The sequence below is a fragment of the Pleurodeles waltl genome, chromosome 4_1 (genome assembly GCF_031143425.1).
Source record: "Pleurodeles waltl isolate 20211129_DDA chromosome 4_1, aPleWal1.hap1.20221129, whole genome shotgun sequence".
Classification (NCBI taxonomy): Eukaryota; Metazoa; Chordata; class Amphibia; order Caudata; family Salamandridae; genus Pleurodeles; species Pleurodeles waltl.
In genome coordinates, this window is record NC_090442.1 from 198,955,019 (window position 1) to 198,979,282 (window position 24,264).

General features: G+C 43.7%; 1 protein-coding gene across 6 annotated transcripts in view; it reads right to left on the reverse strand.

The window, feature by feature from the left end:
* WNK1 (WNK lysine deficient protein kinase 1) overlaps positions 1-24,264 on the reverse strand; it is a 669,373-nt gene that overhangs the window by 156,885 nt on the left and 488,224 nt on the right. For 2 of the 6 annotated variants that reach the window (XM_069228117.1, XM_069228122.1), the window contains exons 18-20: positions 16,059-16,142; positions 7,185-7,271; positions 5,283-5,334 (exon numbers count right to left, since the gene is read on the reverse strand). In XM_069228117.1, coding sequence (XP_069084218.1) covers positions 5,283-5,334; positions 7,185-7,271; positions 16,059-16,142 — 223 coding nt within the window. The remainder of the gene's footprint in view (positions 1-5,282; positions 5,335-7,184; positions 7,272-16,058; positions 16,143-24,264) is intronic. The other 4 variants (XM_069228118.1, XM_069228121.1, XM_069228119.1 and 1 more) reach the window with 4 other exon arrangements.

Here is a 24,264-nt window from a genome sequence, read left to right on the forward strand (position 1 = left end):
TTTTAGAATTGAAATAAAGGAAATTCATTAATTTACTCATACCAGGCATTACCAGACATTGCCTAGCGAATCCTCTATGGCTGAGAAGACACTAACAAAAATAGATAGACAGGTCTTCTAATGAACTCCCTTTCTGCGGTATGGAGGAACACTATCTCCTGATACCACAATCTTTCTCTCACTAGGTTGACCCACAAGTGGTCTGAACTTACAGTATCTTGTGACAAACCTTAATTTGAGGAAAATGGTCTTCATGTTGGCCAAAATATTAGCCAGGTGCATAAGTGAGTTTCAAGCTCTTATAGCCTCAGAGTTTTTCACAACTTGGGTTTCAAATGTTCTTTATTTGACTTATCGGAACAAAGACCTTGTTTCTGACACTCTACCCACACCTCCTTGGTCCACAGGATTCTTTATAATTTGGATTTGCAGCATATTTCACACTCATTTGAAACAAACCAGGGTTTTGCATTAGCCAGCTCAACTGTTTGTGGCTTTTGGCAGCCAAGAGGCAGGCTGACAGGCAATGAGTAGATGCTGAGACGATATATGCATCATCAACTGCAACATTCCACATTCCACATGGGGCTCTAAATCTATCCGGTGTCAGGGCAAGCTCCACCAGTCTAAGCATGGTCTTCTACGCAGGGGATACCCAAATGATCCTCTTTCTGACGACACTGTAAAGGCCAAGAGAAATTTACACAATGGGATGAGAGTAGTCACCAACTGGATGGAAGCCAGCTGCCTCAGACTCAACATCCCCGTAATCGGCTCCACCCCTTCCGCCTGGAACGCCTCCGGCTGGCCTACCGCACCGGGAAATGCTCCCATGGACCACACATGCAATCTGGGCATCATCCTGGACTCCTCTCTATCCATGACCTGCCAAGTCAACACCAGCTCGTCGTCATGCTTCTACACTCTCCACCGCCTTTGAAAGATCTTAAAGTGGATTCCCTCCACCCATGCATGTGTCACTAGCAAACTGGACTACGGCAACACACTATGCTGCATCACCAAGAAACTGCAATCAAGACTACAAAGAATCCAGAATCCAGCAGCCAGACTCATTCTTGACATCCCCAACAAAGCCACATCTTTTACCGCCTCAGAGACCTACACTGGCTCCCAGTCAACAAGGGCATCACATACAAACTCCTGATCCACACCTACAAGGACCTACACATCATAAGAAAGGCATACCTCAACCACCACCTCACCTTCTATGTACCCAACAGGCAACTCCATTCCTTCCAGCTCGCCCTCGCAGCAATTCCCAAGATCTGAAAAAACACAGCAGGAGGAAGATCCTTCTTCTACCTCGCAGCCCGGGCATGGAACACGCTACTTCTCAAACTCAGACAGACTGCATCACTGAAGCAGTTCAGGAGGACCTCAAGCCCTGGCTTTTCGATTGAGCAGCATGCCCGCAAACAGCAACTTGAGACCCTACGGGTGATTAGCCAGGCATTAGAAATTACTGACTGACTGAACATTCTAACTGCGGATTTCTCACATTATGACCAGTACTCACCAGATTGTGGGTCAGTGGAATGGTTCGCACTAGGAAATTCTGCAAAACAGTTCGGACAAAATGCCCCTCCTCCGGACCTGGCTATTTAGGAAGTAATGTTTTTTTAACATTTGGGGAGGGGGGGGGGGGGGGGGGGGAAACGTATGGAGCGATGACCATGTAGCAGCTGGCAGATGTCAAAAACTGGCACACCGCGCACCAGCACAGTTGTAGCAGCCTTTGCTCTGGTGGAATGGATCCCCAAACCTTCAAGGGATTCCTTCTTAGCCAGTCCATAGAAAGTGTTTATGTATAGCACGATCCATCAGGAGATGTTTCTCTTTTGCACTGCTTTGCCTTTCTTAGCTCACGGAAAAAACATCAAATGGCTAACCATCCTGTTGGATCAATAAAGAAGCTAAGGGCTGTTTTCAGGTCATGGTGGAGCCTTTATTCCTTCCTTCCTTCCTTGTAGGGATGAGGTGATGCATGGAAAGCCAGCAAGGTGATGGACTGCCCTTTGCGAAAGGGCATAACTACCTTAACCAGAAATGTTTCATATGTTCAAAGCACCAGTTGGTCTGGAAAAAATGAAGTGTACAGTGGTACCACAGACAATGCCTGCGGTTCAATCACTCTCCTGGCCAATGTAATGGCGATGAGGAAAACTGTCTTGACTCATAACAGGCAAAAAGGACACCTGCATGGGCTCGAAAAGAGTGCACATATGATGAGTGAGAACAAAATTAAAGTCCTACTGTGGCATCAGAAATGGTGTTAGTGGGAAATTGTGGATCAGCTCCTACAAAGAGCACAATACAACAGGTGACTTGAAGAGGGAAAGATGTTCCGGGTAACAAAGAAAGGGTCTATAAATAATCTTGGAAAATGAATGCCAAAACTCAACTGCATGTTTGCACAGGGACCTGGCGTTAGGTACACTCCTGTTACTAATCTACTTTATGCTAGTTGTTACAGGTCATCACCAAACACACCCTTAGTAGCACAAGGGCGGCTGGGTACAGGGTGCAAACATAGCATCAGGCTCCCAATGATTTTCAATAGGGGGATCCCGAGGGGTCTCATAGATGCCGCAGGCGAGGTTGTTCCGAAAAACTACAGGCTGGAAAAGGAGGAGGGCTGCCTGCTGAATATTGATGGACCAGTGGTCGGCTTCACCAAGGCCAGGGGACTGCGGGTGCAGGGTTACCTTTAGGAGTCGGGAATCTTCATCCGGTTCTCTTGCGGTCAGGGGTGTTCCTTCGGAGTTAGGCTGCAGGCATCATGTGTTGGACAGGAGGTGTCAACCCAGGGTGCAGGTCAGTTGGTGTCTTCAGTCTTCTCTGCTGGGGGTCAGCTTAGCACTCCCTTCTTCTTGTCGTCTTCTTGAGGTCACCAGGAATCTGACAAGCTAGGTTCAGGGGAGCCCTTAAATCATGGATTTAGAGGCATTACAGGGGTCACAGGGCAGCAGCCGATTGCTACTGTCCTGAGGGTGGCTACACCCTCCCTGTGTCCACTCCCTTTGGAGAGGGGGGACACAGACCTAACCCTATTGGTCCCTGTCATCCAAACCAATATGGAGGATTTTGCAAGGAAGGGGTCACTTCAACTCTGGACACCTTATGGGTGGTCCTAGCTGAAGTGGTCAATCCTCGTTTTCCCTAATTTTCCTGCCAGACTTGCCACCAAAAGTGGGGCTTTGTCCAGAGGGGGGGAATCTCCACTATTTGGAGTGCCCTGGGGCACTGTAACAAGAGGCCTGAGCCTTTGAGGCTCACCACCAGGTGTTACTGTTTCTGCAGGGGGGGGGGGGGGGGGTGTGAAGCACTTCCACCCAGTGCAGGCTTTGTATTTGGCCACAGAGAGCACAAAGGCTCTCACCCCATGTGGCCAGAAACTCATCTGGAAGTAGCAGGCTGGCACAGACCGGTCAGTCCTGCACTAGAAGTTTGGCTTAAATACAGGGGGCATCTCTAAGATGCCCTCTGGGTGCATTTTTCAATAAATCCAACACCGGCATCTGTGTGGGTTTATGGTGCTGAGACGTTTGATACCAAACTTCCCAGACTTCAGTGAAGCCATTATGTTGCTGTGGCGTTTGTAAGGACAAACTCCCAGCCCATACACTTTATATGGCCACACTGCTCTTAAAATGTCTAAGAATGAGCTTAGACACTGCAGAGGCATATTGCTCATGCAGCTACGCCCTCACCTGTGGTATAGTGCACCCTACCTTAGGGCTGTAAGGCCCGCTAGAGGGGTCACTTACCTATGCCACATGCAGGGGTTTGTAGGCATGGCAGCTTGAGTGGGGTATCATGTCGACTTTGCCTTTTTCTCCACACCAGCGCACACAAGCTGCAATGGCAGTGTGCATGTGCTTGGTGAGGGGTACCCCAGTGTGGCATAACCTGCTGCAGCCCTTGGAGTTCTTCCCTGGCAACAGGGCCCTTGCTACCATGGGTACCTTTTACAAGGGACTTAACTCTGTGCCAGGGGTGTGCCAAATGTGATAGCAATGGTACATGTTTAGGGAAAGAACACTGGTGCTGGGGCCTGGTTAGCAGGATCCCAGCACACTCTCAGTCAAGTCACCATCAATATCAAGCAAAAAGTGGTGGTGGTTGGGGCAACCATGCCAAAAAGGACACTTTCCTACAATGGACATGACCAAATATACTGAGAAATGAAATTAAGAATCACCAAAGCTATATTGTGTGTCACTCTAGAAGTGAGTCTGCTTGAGATGCTGTTTGGATACACAGGTGTTGCTAGCTCTTACGAATTAGATGCCACACTGGACAGGCTTATCAGTCAAATCATTATAGCAGTTAGACCATCCGCTGCACAATTTTGGAAGCAAGCAGGTCCAAGATCAATATACCGTTGGTGGGGTAAAATATGGTCTATGCTATTGAGTTTACAGTTGTTTTTCAAGACAATGTTTATAGATTTGAAAAGGTCTGTTTTCGCTTTAAAACCTTCGTGAAGAGATGTGACATTTGCTAATACAGCACATGTGCCATCCTTACTGTGATGGTTGAACATGTGCATTCTGTTTTCGGAGAATGAGGACTAGGTTCTTTATTTTGGCTATATACTTGCATGATATTACAGTATGTTTAAGACATTAATGTATAGAGGGTTATGGGAGCGGGTTCCATTAGTTGCTTAGGTGCTCAGGTGGTTTTTGTTACCTGTTTCACAGGCACATCAGTAATATCACAAAACTATGTAGGTTTTGACTACAAATGTATCCTCACCTTCGTTGTGAATGTTCTTTTTTCTATGAAGTTGTTAAAAAAGAGAAAGTCTCAAAAACACTATTTTTAATCATATGCCTTTATATAAGCAATCTTACCAGCATTTCTTTTCTTTAAAAAAAAAAAAAGTTAAATGAATATAGAAACCCACATAAACAAGGATAAAATTCCTCATGAAACATTAAGTAATACTTTTCAAAATTGTCTGCATTTTGCTCCAATACCCCATACACTCCTCCTTGAAAAATACTGAAGTGAGAGCTTTGCAAAACACTAAAGTCACTTCCCTTGCTAGGGATGACTTCCCATAAACAGCAATGGTAGTCAGCCTACTAATGTGAGTAAAACATATCATTGTCAGACATTCACTGAACTGCTAAGGAATTAAATACATGTTTATAGGTGTATAAGTGTTGGGAGCTGTAGCAATTGGAAGCATGGCTAAAGTGTTGAACTGAGGCAATATACATATAGTTGTATTACTATTGACAAATAGTTACCATTGACCTTCCGCTGCACTTCCTCAAGCGTAGACACCATAGGTACTGGCTGCTAAACAAAAACAAAAAAACACATCTTAATTGATGGCTTTGATATACGTCAACAGTGATAAGACAAGTGCCCATAAGCAATCTGTCATTGTTAAGTGGGTACTGTCTTCAAATACTGGCAGGACAACAAGCAATTTAAGAAACTGTTACTATTAAATTAGGAGCTCAGAAGCATACTTTGCACACTGCTAGTCCTAAATGCTTCTGCATATATGCCCCAGTTATCGAATGTTAGCACTACTCTGAAGACTACCCCTTTCATGTAGAGAAAGGGATGTCAGGTGTGTGGCAAGAATAATGACCTGTTGGAAAGAGGTATGAACTTTCCATAGTAACTGTAGCCCCCTTAGTGCCTATGTCTCACTTCTTTCACGATATGTGGCAGAAACATCCACAGGGGGAGGCAATTTTTACCCAAGGTCTCTCTCTTGAAACCAGAGTTGTAAGCAGAGAGATGGCCTAAGCACTTTGAGTAGTAAAATACAGCCACTATCATAAGACTAACGCAATTATAGCACTAAATTAGGAGGTACCTATAATTTAAGACCCATTCGCCATCTAAACGGTTTCCCATGCTATATCGTGTGGGCTTCTTCAATGTAACCATGTCCTGAAGAGTCCTGGAACCCACGAACTGTAGTCTTACCAGCACATCAGATCTATGCTGTGAATGCCATTTTTTAGGTCCAGGGCTTAGATGCAATTTTTGCTGTTCACACATTACACCAAAAATAAGCATAAACCAACTAGAATACTATGGCAAATTACCTATTCATATATACAGCAATCTTGCTTCAAACAATATCAGTTCATTATCTTACCAGTAAAATTGTGTACAGATGTGGAGGGATTTAAAAACGTAGGTATGAACATCAAATAAACCCATAAATCATGTTGTGCAGACAGAAGACTAAAAAAGGCCATCATCTAGCTAGAGTCAGTAGTTCAATAGTTCATGAGACAGGAGAAAGGACTACTAAAAAGCTATAGGAACGTTATGGTGATAAACTCCTACTCTACCAGCCTCTCTACCATTATTAACCTGTAGCAACGACACTATCTCGTGGTGGGGCTGGAAACTGCTTAAAAATCTGTGCATTGATGAGTTTTGCATGCCTGTCACAATCCACACAGGCGGAAACTCCCCTTTCTACTACCTTCCTTGCATTCTCCTGTGTTTAGAATACAGAATTATGAGTTTTGGTTAAGCCAAATCAACTGGCTAAGGGGGCAGCGGGAGGAAGTCATGATAGGGGTGGGGAATTTATTTACGGATATATGTTGGGCTCCTGGTTTCATGGTGTTTATGGAAAAAGAATAACAAAGAACAACATTAGACAGTGTGGGCCTAGGTAAAAAGGTTGTAAAACACTTCCTGAACAAATTGTGCATTGCTGTGGAAAAAAAATCTCAAAATCGGAATTCGCAAACCTTAGCCCATATTGATGTCACATATAATTGTGCAACAGCCATATGCCTGAAGAACAACTTCAATCACCGTCGCTCTAGTAAGCATGTTCGGATAATGGATGAAGGGTAAAATCAAACCACACCATAGCAGAGGGAAATGCAGGTATAGCACCATATTACACTTCTGCCTTTAGCTGCTGCTGCTCAATGGTATTTTTTCCTTTTAAAGTCAGGGAGGCTGGCCTGCTGCCACGTTAGGTAATGCATTGCCCAAGAGGGTTAGAATGATTCTTGCAATAGCCACTTGAGGGGACCACAGAAGCAGAGTACTGTTTAGAAAGGTCCCATTTGTGTCCCATAGGTTAGAGTTGAAACTGTTTGATTTTAGAGAAAAATTATCTATTGTCACTCCTAAATCATATGTAGACCATCTTAACTTACACAGACTGGTGCAGAAGAGAGAGGAGCAGTATCAGGGCTGAGTGTTCTTCTTAACTGAGCATCAAGGTCCTCGAGTGGCTGTTGGGACTGAGGAAGAGGTAAGCAAATATATCACTAATGATTTGTTAATTAATATCTAGTTAAAACAACCACATGTCAAAGCTAACCAAAGACTATAAATTAAAACAGAGCGCAGACATTTCAGTTAGGCAGAGACCAAATATTTTAGGTGATCTGCTTTCACTTTAAGATTGCCCTCTTTCATGCTCCAGAACACCTCTCAACCCTCCAGTGTACTTCTCACTTTAATAGATTATGTTTGTACTATTTTTAACATGGTGCCATACCGTGTGGCACTTTTCTCAGGAGCCTTCACACACACTGGTAAATGAACTAGAAGAGAGTCCATTAGTGTGGATGCTGGGAAAGCTAGCAGTACCACTAATATAGCACGTCAAACAATGGAGCCAAGACCACTCTTAAGTGATTAGTTATAACACTTGACAAAGATTTTAAAGGGAATGCATCAGCCTAGGTCAATAAGCAAGAATTTCTGTCAGAAATATGAAAAACATATGCATGTGCCCTCAGTATCTCTCTGTTAACTATGCATAATTGTTTATTCAAATCAACAATGTAAATTCCTTCAAAGGAATTGGAGGTAAACAGCTGGGCACGAGAGTACACTATTTTATGCCATCTCTTCAGTACCAATAGGCAATATCAATGAGCTTAAAAGACAACCAAGTAACGCCATGTACTATCTATGAATGACGACCTGTAGTCTCTTCTTTGCCGATACACGGAAGAAGAGAGCCAATGAAGGTTGTAGGTATCTACGTGAAAAAAGTTGGCTCTGAGGGGAGGGGATGGATTACAATTGTAAAATGGCTATTATGTTAGAACAAAGGGTCGGTTTAGTAATCGCTGTATCTGTGTTGGTCGCTTGCAAGTCCTCTTTACAGCTTTCCAAAATGATAGGACAGACAGGAGGATATATCCAAGGTCTTCACTAGGATATCTGATTTAGAATTGGAGGGCCTCAACCAAACTTGCTTTCTCAGATGCTGCATAGAACGCGTAACTAAGGAAGCAGGTACCTTGCTAGTACAAGCATCTTTACAGCTTTGCTCTTACCAGTTTTTTTCCTTGAATCGACCTTAGCTGTAATCCACTAGAACATCAGGGAGTGTGTGGACCTGTTCTTATGGCATGCTTTTACTGTTAGGAAGGGGGGTTGGGAGCGCACTGCTTCACATTCCAGCACAGTTTGCACCTTTGCATCCTGGTAAATGCAGTTTCACAGTTAGCGCTTACTTGGAAATTAACTGTCGTTTTTTTCACCAAAGTTGGTGCAGACATTGCTGTATATTTCTAGACACGTGTTTCTGGGCTTAGCCCTTCATCAGTAGAGAACAAAGAAAATTAATCTGGGGTTGTTGGAAATTCTGCCAAAATCCTCTCAGGTCAAGTACCACTCACAGGCACACAGGCGCATTTACCAGGATGCAAAGGGGCGAACTGTGCTGGGATATGAGGCAGTGTGCTCCCAACCCCACTTCATGTTTTCACTGTTATTTTACCTAATATTACCACAAACGTTTTCTGCAAAAAGCAAAAATGCATGCGGTGTTTCTTACATTAGTAAGAGACCGACTGGTCTACACATGATGCATTCTGGGTTATTTATCTGCCCACGCAAAATGAGACAATGCTTGTTAAAGGGCTTTGATCATGCCCGGCGGAGGGTCCACTGGCAGAGTCTGGAATAGAAAGAGAATCCAAGGGAGAGCAGTCATTTTAAGGGCTTCTATTAGGCCGAGCCAAGAGCACGGGTACAAGTGCCATCATGCAAAATCTTGCATGATTTGCTTATGGAGGGTGCAATAGTTCAGTCTAGCGGTGACAGCCACTGTCGGGGCTCGTTGGATTCCAGGGTATGGCATGGCTTTCGTGATCCACTGACTAGGAAGGCTACCTGAGAGCAGCGCCGTCATCTGCAAAGAGACCGAGAGATTCAGGGCTTGGGATTTTGGGATATTTATCCGATATCCTGCTGCAGCACTAAAACGCCCTGCCTCCTCCAAAAACACTGGTAGCGATGACCCATGGTTGTCAAGAGCTAGCATGACATCATCAGCATAGAGGCAGATAGTGTGTTTCTCTCCCTCAAAAAGGGACGCCTGTGATGTTCGGGTTGACCTGCACTCGCTGGGAGAAGGGTTCCATGAAGAACGCAAATAAGAGGGGTGATAACGGACACCCCTGTCAGGGCCTTCTACCAATGGGGAAGGGAGCCAAAGTTGTCCTGCTCACTCTAACTGTAGCCCTTGGATGCATGTATTTACTTATCACCCAGTTGCGGAACTTGGGTCTGAAGCCAAAGCAAGTAAGTGCAGCTATCCGGTAGGGCCAGTGTACGCGGTCGAAAGACCTTTCGGCATCAACTGCTAGGAGCAGACCCTAGAGCTTAGAAAGGCTGGACTCATCGATGATGTGGAGGATTTGCTTGGTATTATGACTGCATTGTCTCAAGGATAGGAATCCGGTCTGGTCATGGTTGATCAGTCCTGGCATCAACCGGTTCATACGGGTCACCAGGATACTGGATAGTTTGGCATCAATATTGAGAAGACAAACCAGCCTGTAAGAGGCACATTTCTGAGGGTATTTGCCAGACTTGGGGATCACCACTGTAGAGGCATCTCCTATGGATAGGGTGTAGGGTGTGCAGGCCATCTACAGAATTGAACACTTGGGTCAAGATAGGTTACTCTATTTATGTGGATAACTTCTATATGGAAGTAGAGCTGGTCAGTAAGCTGTACAAAGCTGGCACTGTGGCATGCAGCAGAGTTTGATATTGCCACAAAGGTTATGAGAAGGAGCTTGTTTATAAGAAGCTCTGAAATACCCAGAGCACCGCACTGAGTTCCAATGAACTGCTCACAGTCAAAATCTCGAACAGGAAGGATGGGTACATGCTCAATATAACCCATGATGAGAGCACTTCCCAGGTCCTGGTTTGGGCTCAGTTGGCCAAAGTTCACAAGCCCACCTGTATATTTGATTATAACAAGTACATGGGCAGATTGATTAGGAATGATGAGCAACTTTAGCCATATAAAGTGAGTTGTAAAAGTTGCACATGGTATAAATAGTTGTTTCTCGAAATGATCGAGCTGGCAACCTACAATTTGTATGTTGTTTACCATCATACCACTACAGGAAGACTAATGTCTTTCCTTGATTTTCAGATGACCATCACTGCAAGTCTCACTGTTGCAAAAGCAGTACCCTCTACTTCCATCTGCTGCATAGGACAATGCAACCCTACAGGATCGGCACTTTGCCAACTGTGTTCCTGCAAAAGAGAGAAAGACTTGACTGTGTTGTCACTGCAGAGTCTGCTCTAAGCAAGGAAAGGCACAGGAGAGTCAGTCTTACTATCTTTAGTGCACATCTCAGCCCGGCCTATATTTATACAACTTGCTTTATGTTGTACCATACAGAAGTGAAGTACTGAGAAATTGATTGATAAGGAGCTGCCCTGCAGATACTTTTCAATGGCTATGCATGGAAACCTACCTTCCATGGTGTAGGAATGTAGCCTCTTTTTAGCATTATTACCCCCACTTTTTGCCTGTTTGTCAGTGTGTTTGACTGTGTTCACGTGGATCCTGCTAACCAGGACCGCAGTGATTAATCTATCTCCCTTTAAACTTGGTTCTTTAAACCACTTACGCCCCACATTTGGCATACTGGGGCCCCCATGTAAGTACGTGGTACCTAGGTACCCAGGGGTTTGGGTACCAGGGGATCCCCATGGGCTGCAGCATGTATTTTGCCACCCACGGGGAGCACATGCAAAGTGTATCTGCAGGCCTGCCGTTGCAGCCTGCGTGAAAGGGTGCATGCACCCTTTTCACTAGAGGTCACTGCACCAGGTCACTGTGAGTCACCCTTATGGCAGATCCTCCTAGCCCAGAGGGCAGAGTGCAAGTACCTGTGTGTGAGGGCACCCCTACACTAGATGTGCCTGTCACTAGCTTCAGTTCTATTTTCCTGGCATTCATAAGTGCAGGGGCGCCATTTTATGCGTGTACTGGACACAGGTCACTACCTATGTCCAGCTACAAGATGGTAACTCTGAACCTAAGCATGTTTGGTATCAAACATGTCGGAATCATACCCCAATATTGTTGCCAGTATTGGAAGTATGATTCCATGTACCCTGGGGGCTCCTCAGAGGACCCCCAGCATTGCTCCTACCAGCCTTTTGGGGTCTTCTGGGCAGCCCAAGCTTCTGCCACCCCTCAGACAGGTTTCTGCCCTTCTGCTGCTTGAACAGCTTAAACCCAGGAAGGCAGGGCAAAGAATTTCCTTTTGGGGGAGGGTGGGGGGGGAGACCACCCTCTCCCTTTGGAAATAGGTGTTAATGTCTTGGGAAGGGTAGCCTCCCCAAGCCACTGGTAAGCTTTAAAGGGCACATTTGGTGCCCTCCATGCATAAACCAATCTACATCGATTCAGGGACCCCCAGTCCTTGCTCTGGTGCGAAACTGGGCAATGGATACGGGAGTGACCACCACGTTGTCCATCACCACCCCAGGGGTGGTGCCCAGAACTACTCCAGAGGGGCCCTGGGTTCTACCATCTTGAATCTAAGGTTGGTAGAGACCTCTGGGAGCATCCGAGTGGCCAGGTCAGGCAGGTGATGTCAGAGACCCCCCCTTGATGGCTAGGTAACCAATCCCAGTTTCAGTGCTATTTAGGGTCTCTCTCTTGGGTGTCCCCTCAGATTCGGTTTCCAAGATTCCAGCAGGACTCCCCTGCAACCTCTACTTTGACTTCTAGCCACTGGAACCGCAACTGGACCCTCCAGGAACCGTCAATCTGCACCCACGAAGACTTTGCTTGCAACAATGTTTCCATGGCTCCTTCCAGCTTCTGCCACATTTCCTCGGCTGTGCATCCTCTAAGCGTGGGAAGTCTTCAGTCTGCACAAGAAGGAAGAAAGAATCTCCCTTGGAGTGAAGGAGTCACTCCCCTGCATCTGCAGGCACCAACTGCAACGACGACTGGCTGTGGGGATCTCTTCTCATCCTGAGCTGCGTGGATCCTGCATCACAGGTGGTGATCCTGTGTAGTCTGCTTGGTCTTCTCTGCCAGCTGTCCAACTTTGCTGAAGGTAAGCCCTTCCCTTCCCACGCAGAACAGTACCCCCGTGCACTGCATCTCTTGTAGCTACAAAGGCTTTTTTGTATCTCCTCCAAGGGATCTTCATGCTCTGTGTAGCCCCAGCCCCCAGCACTCCCTCCTGCAACACAGCCCTCTGCATGCTTCTCCTGCGCCTTGGGACCCTTCTCCAGTTGAGTTGCGTGGGCTCCTCTGTGACTCCTGGTTCCTCATCCAGTGGGTCTCCTGTGGGGGCTGCCTCTACTTCTTTGGACTCTCTACCTTGCAGAGAGTCCCCCTAGGAGTCCCCTGTGGGTTGAGTCCTCCTGGACCTTTCTGGTCCCCAGCAGCTACTTTGTGCTCCACCAAGACTTCTGCCTTTGCCAAGTCAGAAGCCTTCTCCCCCTGGACTCTTCTGTGACTTCTGGACTTGCTCCCCCACCTTCCACAGGGCTTCCCGTTCAGGAATCCACTGCTAGTTTCTTGCAGTCTTGGCAGGGTGTTGCATTTTCTTCTTTTCCTTGCTTTTGGGTGGTTTGGGGATCCAGTAACTTACTCCCGCTAGGGGGCTCTGTGGTACTTACGTTTGAGATTTCCTAGTACCTCCAGCTCCCCTCTACACATTCCACCTACCCAGGTGGGGGTCCTGTGTTTGCATTCCATTTTTTTTTTTGTATATGGTTTGGGCTCCCCTTAGGGTCACTATTATCTATTTGCATTTGCACTGTTTTCTATCACTTTTTATGCCTATTACTGATTACTAGTGTACATATCTAGTGTGTTACTTACCTCGTATTGGAGGGTTGCCTTTCTAGTACTTTTTGGTAATTGTCACTAAAATAAAGCACTTTTATTTTTGGAACACTGAGTGTTTTCTTTCATGTGTGTGAGTGCTGTGACACTACAGTGGTGTTGCATGAGCTTTGCATGTCTCCTAGATAAGCCTTAGCTGTTCATCCACAGATACCTCTAGAGAGTCTGGCTTCTAGACCCTACCTACACTACAGTAATAGGGGATACCTGGAATAAGGTGTAAGTACCTTAGGTACCCACCATACACCAGACAGGCTTCCTGCACATGGGCTATTAATTCACAAGAAAAGCAGGCTTTCAAATGGTTTCCTCTAGTTGGGAAAATGTTGGATTTGCTGATGGCCTGCTTGACACCTTTATCAGCTGTCAAAACATGGTAGATGTTCTGTTCACCGTATGACACGTGCATTACAGTCACTGCACTGCACATACGGTGGATGAAACATAAGCCACATTGCAAAGGAGTACTCTTGTGTAGCAAAACCTAAACCTTTAGCAGTTTTTGAACTGCTTTTTAAGGAACTTGGGGCAGTTCTCCCCAGCATGTTTATCTATGTTTCAAAGGTAGATATGCTTGCTCACATTGAGGAATGTAGTCCCAGAGGCATCCATGGACATAACCCAAATTGCATCCACAAAATGGAAAGGGTTGGAGCATAGTAAGTGCACTAAAGACTCACGAAAGGCATGTCTTCCTGAGCCTCAGGTGGCTGCCACGCAAGGCATTAGTGGAGGTTCCCTTGGCAAGTATACAGGATCAGTGAGGACTTAAGAGACCAAAACAAACAGGTAGGAAAACCTTAGATTAAGTATGCTTTCATAAGGATATCATACAGAAAGAAGGCAGTCAGTCAAGGTAGGAAGGGTACACATGCAATAAACTCCATTTTCACCTAAGGACTTGACTCCATGTGTGCCAAACTCACCCAGTATGTCGTGACTCCCTCACTCCACTAACCAGACGACTCCAAACGATATAGAATGCATCACTCTCAACCTTCCACCCCACCTTGCACCCAAAGAGCTTCACAGGCTCCCCATCCCAAAGCGGGCTCTCTTCAAACACCTCATGCACACATTCAAATCCTTACACTGGCCCAGCATACCTCAACAACCTCATACAATTGCTGAAACCTTTCAGACATCTGAGCTCAGCCAGACTCCTACTCGCACATCTCATGCATACGCAGTACCAGAACCAGAGGTCGTACCCTCACCTACCTTGCTACTAAAGCATAGAAAAAACCTGCCCTACACATCAGAGCAGTCCTTTAAATTCTTGAGATACCCAAGCCGCCGAAAACTTGGCTCTTCAACTACGCATGGCTCGGCCCAGACTGCTCCTACATCAGCAGTGGCATAACCTCCAGTATGTGCATGAGATATGTGGGGGAGCTGGCAATAAGGTCATGAGAATATTTACTACCTTATAGATGGACCAAAAAAAGATGCACTGCATACATTTGGCTGTCAATGTTTGAATTGTTGTATAAGGAATTGCATGTAAAAGTTGGGCAAGAGTGTTCCATTTGTTGGGGTGGTTGAGATACATTGAAAATCATTGTGGTTTGAATCTCTATCTGCAGAGTGTCTATGATGTTTTTATGAATGAATTAGAATACAAAAGATAACACAAATAAAAGTGCCTCAATAATAATTTATATATTATTGGTGGAAATGTGATGCATGTGTCCCCCTATGGCCATTGTTTTTGTTTTGTGCATTTTTCAGGTATGGGGCAGTGGCTTCCTTTCATTACTAAGTTCGGGCAGAAAAGGGCCATCACTGCTATGCTGTCATGTAGACACCAGAAGTGTGTGATAGGGATTCAGATGCACTAGTGTGACAGGATGATGTGGCTTTTTATTTGTTTCACGCTCATGGTCACAATAATATTCGTATTGTGTTTAATTTTTCTAACAATCACAGCTCATGCTGGTTTTTACACTGAATGCAGCTACTCCTATAAAATACACTGAAAACTCTCCTGCATTTCTCCGTCTGTCTTCGCATGTATGAGACAGTGTGAAAATGAGGGAAAGGGGTAAGATCAGTTCCATGTCTTCCCTGAGGAGTCACTTTCATGCGGCAGGCTGCCACAAATCACCTTTACTTTCTAGGTTTGGTTGAGGTGCTGATAACGAGCAAAATCAGTTAGGCCAGCAGCTGCCAGGTGCTGTGGGATCAACCCAGAAGCGGTGGTACTGCCGCCCCAAACCAGCAGTCTTACCTCCAAGGTAAGACTCATATGACAACATAACATACACCAATTTGATAATGCAGGTAATGTGGACACAGAGGGTAAAACACAAGTCCATTGAGAGACACTTGGCCCAGCACAGACAATGACCTTAATGCTGAAAATTAGACACAAAATCCTACTAAACTCTACACAATTTGTTAATAGAATATTCAAGCCTTCGGATTTGATATTTCCTCCTAAAGCATGTTTCTGCTAGTATGCTTTATGGCAGTTTTCACACTGAACGACTACTGCCTAATGCAATCAATAGCAGCAAGGTGAGACTTCGTTCTCCACCTCTGATACTAACATTTATGGATATCAAGTACAAAACACCATCGTTTGAATATGGAAAATGTCCGGCACATTAACCTTCATATGCAACAACTAATGTCTCAAATTGTCCAAAACAATTGCTAGATAACAGTAACTATTAAAACATATACTAGAGGATGTGTTGAAAACTATAAAAATGGTTATACATATTAGCTAGGGAGTCTATTACTGGTTCAGATCACAAACATTTGATTTAATCAAAGAAGGCATACCAAAGTTCATGTAAAGGAGTTTATTTTACCACGCCATTTGACAGAACAAAAAAGAGCAGAAAGAAGTTACAAGCAAAGAGATGGCATGCAGCACCTGAGTTAGTGAAGGTCCTTGTAGGGGCAACTGCTGTTCAGCGGATGGGGTGCCAGATGGACACTCGGCCCCAAGTGGAAGCACCTACAGACAATGAATGGGAAAGGTAAGACCATAAGTGCTATAAAAATATTAAAGCACTTTTATCAGAAATCTTTCCTCATTTAAATGAATCAAGAGAAACATGCAAAGAAGTAACTTATTGTTAATATGAGTGTACTAGTAAAGTGCCAAAATATGTTATAAATGAATGGTTCATGCAGAACTGCGTGTTTCTTTTTTGCCTTTCCCTTTATTGCCTTTAAAAGCAACACCCCTTGGTCTCCGATTCACATACAATAACAATTACACATTTCTTCAGGCAATTCTTCTAAGCTTCATAACAAGAAGCAAACTTTTTAGAGTTTTACATGGGAGGCTTGGTTCTGGGCAGCATCTAAAACATGCAATAATAATGTGTCTATAGCTCCATGTTGGAAGAACGTTACTAGTATGATAGTGAAGGTTAAAAAAGCACAGGGTTGGAGACAAAAAGCTATCACTGAGGCTTAAATCAAGCACTTCTGTAAAACATTTGAATGTAATTAATTTTAGCTCTTTGGGACCTACAAGACCATAATAGGATCCAACGACAATGACTGCAGGATTACAATTGAAGTGAAAAAGTGTGCAATATAAAAACATCTAATTAACAGTTGCTAAATGAAAGGATTTATATACCTAACATACTTAACCTGTGAAAATAGTAAATGAAAGGTTCCATACCAAAGTTAACTGCAGCATGATTATAAGAAAGGTCTTTTCACATTATTAACTAACAGAACTCAGAGTTGTATTGAGTTCAAAACGTTACCTTTTGGGTGGCTCCAATTCTAATAGGACTCTTTCCTACTATCAACTTGTGAGGTTCTTTCCACCATCTGCACAGTCAATACATTGTTCAGCTGGCACTGTGCAGTGTGCCTACTTGTACGTATCTCTAAACCAAGTCAATTTTACGTCACCAGTGAGACAATTAACAGAGAATGGTTATGAAATCTGGTTACTAGAGTCAGGGAGTACAGGGATTTAACAATCTTGATCCTATGTTGCATCTCTCTATGCCAAACACCTTCAGACACCAAAAGACAAAAATCAATATTAAAAAGACATTGCCACCTACAGCCACGTAGAGCACCTGAGACCACACAGTTAATTAGATATCCCTCTCAAACAACACTGAAGTCAAGCATAAATAACACCTCAACACCAACCAAAAAGCATCCCGCTTAATCCAAAGCAGTTAGGAGAGTATAAAGGCCAAGTGTTGAACCACTATTCTTACATATAACCATACAGCACACCAAAGGCTTAAAAGACAGTATCTGTTTCTCTCGGACTGTACCGCAAATAACCATAACTGTCCAACAGCACTAAAAATGAATCGCCCAACACCTCAACCACAACTCGACAAACTATACAAGCTCGTGAACCCACACTACAGCACAAAATACAGCTAGTACAACAGAAAACATTAGAAGCATAAGCAAATTCCTCTCACAACCAATAAAATGACAAAGGCCAGCTAATGTCAATAATAGTATTCAACTACATTGAACAACACTTGTGCCTTGCTACTAAATATGCTCATTGTACCTTTTTCGACAGTAGAGTGTTCCTCCACATCCAAAATATATTAATCTCAAAGCAATAATCATATTACCATCCGCTCGGACATCTGTCCTGAACACCATACATTTCCCAGTTTTACTTACCTTAAAGCAGCATGGGTACATGCAGTATGACACCAATGTACAAGCAACACCCCTATAAATGTCATGATTCTACATTCCACTGCCATAAGCCAGCACCTTTTCATAGCAAAATCAGCATGCCACCATAGCCATCAAAATCAGGACCATCAACAGTACTGTCTTGCGTGGTCATCTACATGTGTACTAACCAGCCTTGCAAAGACACCCTTGGCTCTTATCTGTTGCATAGACTAGCAATGACCAAAACAGCTATAGGAGAGTCAGTTCCATGTCAGATTTTCAAAATAACTACCGAAGTATAAATGAGCACCATCCATATTTCTTGTGTGTAAGATTATCCTACGTTGGAAACCCAAAAATCTTGGATCTGACCCTCCTGAACTTACGTTGAAACCTAGGGATATACTAGGTGTTAATGCACTTTCAAAGACTGCATAATGTAGTGCAGTGACAACACATATTTGGCAAAATGCCTCATCAGTATCATGTGCTCTACAAAATACCTGATATGCTGTGCAAAGGTAGTAGCTAATATTTTGTGCATACAGCAATCAACAACTTTTTCACGAAAACTTGCATTGGTCACAAAAATCACACAAAGAAATGTGATTTTTTACAACAGGGGTGTACTTTCTTAGAAGTGTCAAAATGTGTTGCTAACTAACAAGCTCTGTCAAAAATGTTGCATATACTCCAAGCACAAAGAGCACAGGTTTGTGGTGAGGGAAAAGCGAGCAAGGTTGCTTTTGGGGAAGGAGTGCAATGGTGCTGCAGAGACGGTTAACAAGGGCCCAAGTTTGTGCTTGAATTCCTCCTAAAGAATAAAAAAAAAATCTAACCTTAATAAATATATGCACTGTTGCTTGAAATGTAAAGATCTTTGGAAGACTTTGGCCATCTGGTTGATGCACAAGGGCATCACAAATCAAGATCTACACTCCTGGGCACTATGTGTATGCACTTTTGAATCACATGATCATTTCTAGGAATTTTTTGGCCTTTTCAGTGTGATCCCGGACACTTAAAATCACAATTAGTTAAAGTTCTTATAGCTGTTTAAAAGAACAAAGAAACCACACATTTGAATTTTTTCAAACAAGGCAAAGGCTGCACAGGGAGTTAAGTGCCGACACTTTAGGCCACACAGCCATGCAGCACTTACAAGATAATTTTTTTTTTATTTTTAAAGTCAGGATATCAAAAACATTTATCCTTGCTTTTGGGTCTCCATTGTATTTAAGAGTTACTGCACTTTGTAGGATGAAAGTGGGCTAAGAAAGTGGTCTTTCCTGGTGCCTTCTAAAAGAGTCTGCCAACTTAATTTCTTTTCACCAGGACTTGTAATTCTTGCCAGCACTTGAAGATATACTGCACTCCCAGGAAGAGAAGCTGATGTACACCTGCATCTCAGCCTCCTAAGAAAACAAAAGATGCCTCATTCCTTCTCTTGATTTACGCGAAGAGATTCTTGCTCTACCAGAAAAGGCTCTGTTCAGGACTGGGTTACCAATCCACTTTCCAAGACAACCAGTTCACTCTCAACTGTTTTTCTTACAGTCATCTTTTAGTAAGGACCATGGCTTTGACACTGAGGTAGGATTCAACTATGTTGTAAATAGTAAAGTAATCTTTGATGCAATTATTTTCCCTCAACATCAAGCTGCCCAATCTTACCTGCTCCACACCAATCAAAACAAATGTCTAGAAAACGTTTGGGGCCAAGTACTTTAGAGCTACAGAAAACAGTATCTCCTCCTGGGTATGACGATTTCTGAGCAACATCTTTGAGTAAACTCTGACAAAGTAGCATAATTGAACTTGCTTCCAGACTGCCAGCGGGAGCGAAGCTCAACCCTCTATTAGGGATGTCATTTCTAGAATATTTCATTTTAGGAATCACAGTCTTCAAAAAGGAATCAAATTAGGACATCACCAAGAAGGGATCCATTGAGTGTCAAATTCTGAATTCAATCTATACATATTTCTGTTCAAGAGAGACAGTTTTGAACACCTGGTCTCAATAACAATTATCTTTACTCCTATTGACATTTCTGAAAGTTCAAGTAAGTGGTTCTCTTAGAATGTTATAAAAGTGTTCGCAGATTTTGTAAGGAAAGTTGCAGAATCTGGAGTCATCAACACAAATTCCCACTTCAGTGATCTAAAACATGGGGGGCCCAATGTACAAAGCAGACTTGAGGTTGCAAACAGCCTGATTTGCAGCCTACAAAAATGCCATTTTAAAAGTACCATCATGAAATAGGCCGTTTAGAAAGCCATAGCAACACAAAAGGATGATGGACGGAGTGCTGAAACTTTTCAACCATCCACCTCCAGTCATAGATCTGGGTTTAATCCATTGTTCTTTTGCTCACCATGCCACCCCAGTTTGGACCCAGACATATGCAAACCAGTCTTGACCCTGTTCCCCATGGGAACAGTCCAGCCTGAACTGCCAGGTCAGGTCCTCCCTGGACCGGAAACAAGCATCCTGGGACCGGTTTCAGGGTATCACCCTTCATCAGCCAGGCTAGCTTGAATCCAGTGGCATAGTGAGCAAGGGCCCAACGTCTGGGCATAACCTTCCCAGTTAGGGCAACTTTAGCAACACAAAATGATCCAACCTGGGGTGACATGGCGAGCAAAATACGAAAGGTCTGTGACTGGCGGTGAGTGTTGGAAGAGTTTCAACACTCCGTCCATTATTTTATTTTGTGATGTTGCCTTGTGCGCCTTAAGTGGCTAGGGTATACCCAGACGTTAGTCTCTTGCTTGCTGTGCCACTGGATTCAAGCTAGCCTGGCTGATGAAGGGTGATACCCTGAAACCGGTCCCAGGATTCTTGTTTCCTGTCCATGGAGTACCTGGCCTGCTATGGTCCAATTCTTGATTATCCCACCATTTTAGATTACTTGAACACTGAGTTGATCCTATTGCAGACACCAATCATTGTCTGTGGGGACTTGAACATTAACATAGTAAAGGTGCAAAGTGACTTACTTGATGGGCAGTATTCCAGAAAGAACCCCAGGGTTTATTGAGCATTTCAGCACTTGAAACTGAATGATGGTTTGGGTGGATATCTGGCAAAAGCTTAAGCCCTCAAATCCTGGCTAAACGTTTTTTTCTGCACCACATAGGAAGCATGTCAGGTTGGATTATTTTCTCACTTCCGTGAGCTTGGTTTGTGGGGCTGTAATGCTATCTGTATTTAACCACCGAATTCATCTTGATCACTGACGCCATTTTATGCTTAGCTTAGCTTCAAATGCCATCACATTGGTGATGCAGATATTTTTCCACGCAAAGCTTGTTAATGTGTTTTTGCTTTTCTCACTAAGAAAAGGGAACACAACATGGGGGATTCAACGTTTATGAGAGTGTACAAGCAGATAATGTACAAGGGTACAGCTCAGTCTTGCAAATACACCTTGAGATTTGGCCATTCTCTTTGTGTGTTTTACAACACTGACCCAGTACAGGCAGCGCTTGAATTTCACAACTTACTCAAAGGGAGGGGGGTTACTAGAACCTTCCTCTTAAGTTTTGTTGAAAGTATATAAGGTGGGGAAGCTTGGCGCTGAGGCAGGAAGAACTCATTCTTGAGGGTGAAAGCATTGCTCGGGAAACTCAGAGTACCACTGGGGAAATTCCTCCTGTTTCAGTTGTTCCGGGTTCCACAGCTTGAAGTTGGCAGACAAGGATGATGTTGGATTCGATCCCCGTTGTGATTCATGTTTAATTCATAATTATCTAGCTTCACTGTGTGCATGCATAAATATACTTATTCACTGCATATATATTCATTGTTGATATATTGCATTTTTTCTGATTATTATACAACTGCTGTGATTATTTTAGAAGTTGCACGTGCGTTCCTGCATTCAAATTAAGTGTTCACATTACTATTTTCATACACTTGCGTTGGAGACCTGGGAAGTGCCTTAATAAATTCATTACTCAGACTAAGAGTGCTGCATTCTTTAGCTTTGTTCCCTCTTAGCTTGAAGAAAAGCAGAACAGGGCCCAAATAGAAAATTATCCATAGGTTCTGTCAGGCTACAATCTGTTGGTTGTCTGTTGGGAGTCTTTTCCCTGGGCAGAAAAAGGTCCTCACAGACATGGCCATTCGATAGGGGGTTACTGTCTACTGAAGATTATGTTTCACATGACGGAATGGATCTCAGAATATTTGGAGTGAAATCAGGACTGGTGTGGCCTGGGGCACTCTGTAATAATAACTCTATTTGACTGAGCCAATGTGCAAGGAGCCCCTATGGCCTTAGCACTTTTAGATGCTGAGAAGGCTTTTGACCGGGTGGCATGAGATCACCTTTAGGTGGTATTGAGTTGGTATAATTTTGGTTTTGGGTTTATTAGGGCTATCCTAGTGGTTTGTAAGAATCTACATGGCAAGGGTGCCCATGCTCACCTCTGTTTGGTCTATACATTGATCCTTTGATTAGGAAACTAGAAGCCAATGTCTCAATCACTCCAATGAGGCTGCAGGGATACAGCACACAAATACTCTCATATGCTGACAATATTATGGTCATGGCATGCAGGAGCTGGAACAGGAAGCCTTAAAGTTTGGGAAGATTTCAGGCTATCTTCTGAACTGGAATACGACATAGCTGGCAGTCAACGACCAACTACAATTTGAGGACGATCGGGTTTGCTTATCAGGCAGTGAATTTAGGTGTTACTGTTACCCATAAAATAGACCAAGTAGTAGAACTAAATCTTGAGCCGGTATTATGCAAGGTAAAACAGGACTTTAGAAGAATGGATAATCTCCCTGTCATAACCGGCTGCTGTAATATAATCAAAATGCTATTCCTGTCCAAGGTGCTTTACCTCTTCAGGTGTATACCTTAAGAGTCTGAAAAGCACTGGTTTAAAAAAAAAAAAAAAAAAAAAAAAAAAAAAAAGAAGAAGAGATATCTAATAGCTTCATCTGGTCTTATGCTAAAGCCAGGTGAGTCTTAAAATACATGTTGCTGTCCAAAGTTAGAGGAGGTTAGGCTGTTCCAAATTTCAGGTTCTATCGGTGGGTAGTTGCTCTACAATATATGAATTCCCTAGTTGGTGGGCAGAAGACTGACATCCATGTGGTGAAGATGACACCCACCATTTATAAACTGTTAGTAGGGGGTGATGCTAAGGTCTCTTTATGAAAATGAATGAACCTAGCTACTATAAAAAGGTGAAGTTCAAGAACTTACATGTTGCATTTGAAATATGGGGGACTGTCAGGAAGAAGACTGGTCTGAGGAGGTTACATTTTTATACCCCCATGTGGTGGCCCCCAGCTGTTACCAAATTACTCTGCAACGCTGCAGGCTGTAGGATGTCAGATTTATAAATATCTGGGGGGGGAGGGGGTTCATGTCAAACTATATTGAGCAGCAGTTAGATAAGTGGCTGAGAAGAGTAAGGGCCACTGATGGCCGATTCTATGAGTCACTAGAAGTTAGCCATACATTATTATTTGCACTTTTTAACCTAAACTATATACCGGCTAAAATAGCAAGCTGGGAGAGGGACACTGGTATATACTGCCTATGCTGTATGGAAGCAGACATGATTTTCAGTTGTCAGGTTCTAGACTCTCAAAATAGAGATATCCCATTTTTTGCAGACCGTCTTACACACAGAAGTGATATTATCTCCAGAACTAATGGTCTTGGGAGTACACAATGACACAGGTGGGAGGGATGGACAATATTTGGTGTTTACTGTAATGGCGGTAGCCCGCATCTACATCGCCCAAGCCTGGCTCAATTCCGATTCCCCAATATTACACCAGTGGCTGGCTTGGCTGCTTTCGCTATGCCGTCTAGAGAGCAGCCTATATCTTCAAAAGGGTAAAAGGACTAAAAAGAGTAATGCTTTTTTGGGGGGTGGGTTGCTCTTCTTCAGTGAACAAGTAGCAATTGTACCTTGACATCGATCTTGAATGTTTAGAGTGCTTGTCCATTCTGGGTGTTTTCGTCTATCGGGATCTTCGCATGCTGAAGTCCGTGGGGGCTAGTCTGAATTTTAAAGAGCTTCTTTTCCATGGCTATTCTGTCATACTTCTTCGGTGACTCACAATACCGCTGCCTTTTCAAAGAGTATTCTTGCATTCCCTCTCAGGCAAATTCCTGCTATGTACTTCAGTGCATACCACTTCCATTGAATGAGTGTTTAGGAGGCAGTCAACCAGTCCTTGAAAAACATTTGCAATCTTTTGTCTGCCATACCATGGGTACATGGCCAAAGGGACTACAAGTTTGCCTTCACTGAGGTAGCAAAAATAATTGCATAAACACTGATCAGGAAATCAGTTTGAAAAACATTTTCCTGAGAAAGAAGCTCAACGTACAACAAAATATTACATTTTAAAGAGAGAATCTCTCCAAAAATGTGTAAATGAATGAAACATTCCTTGTTGTCAAATGTCTCTGCCA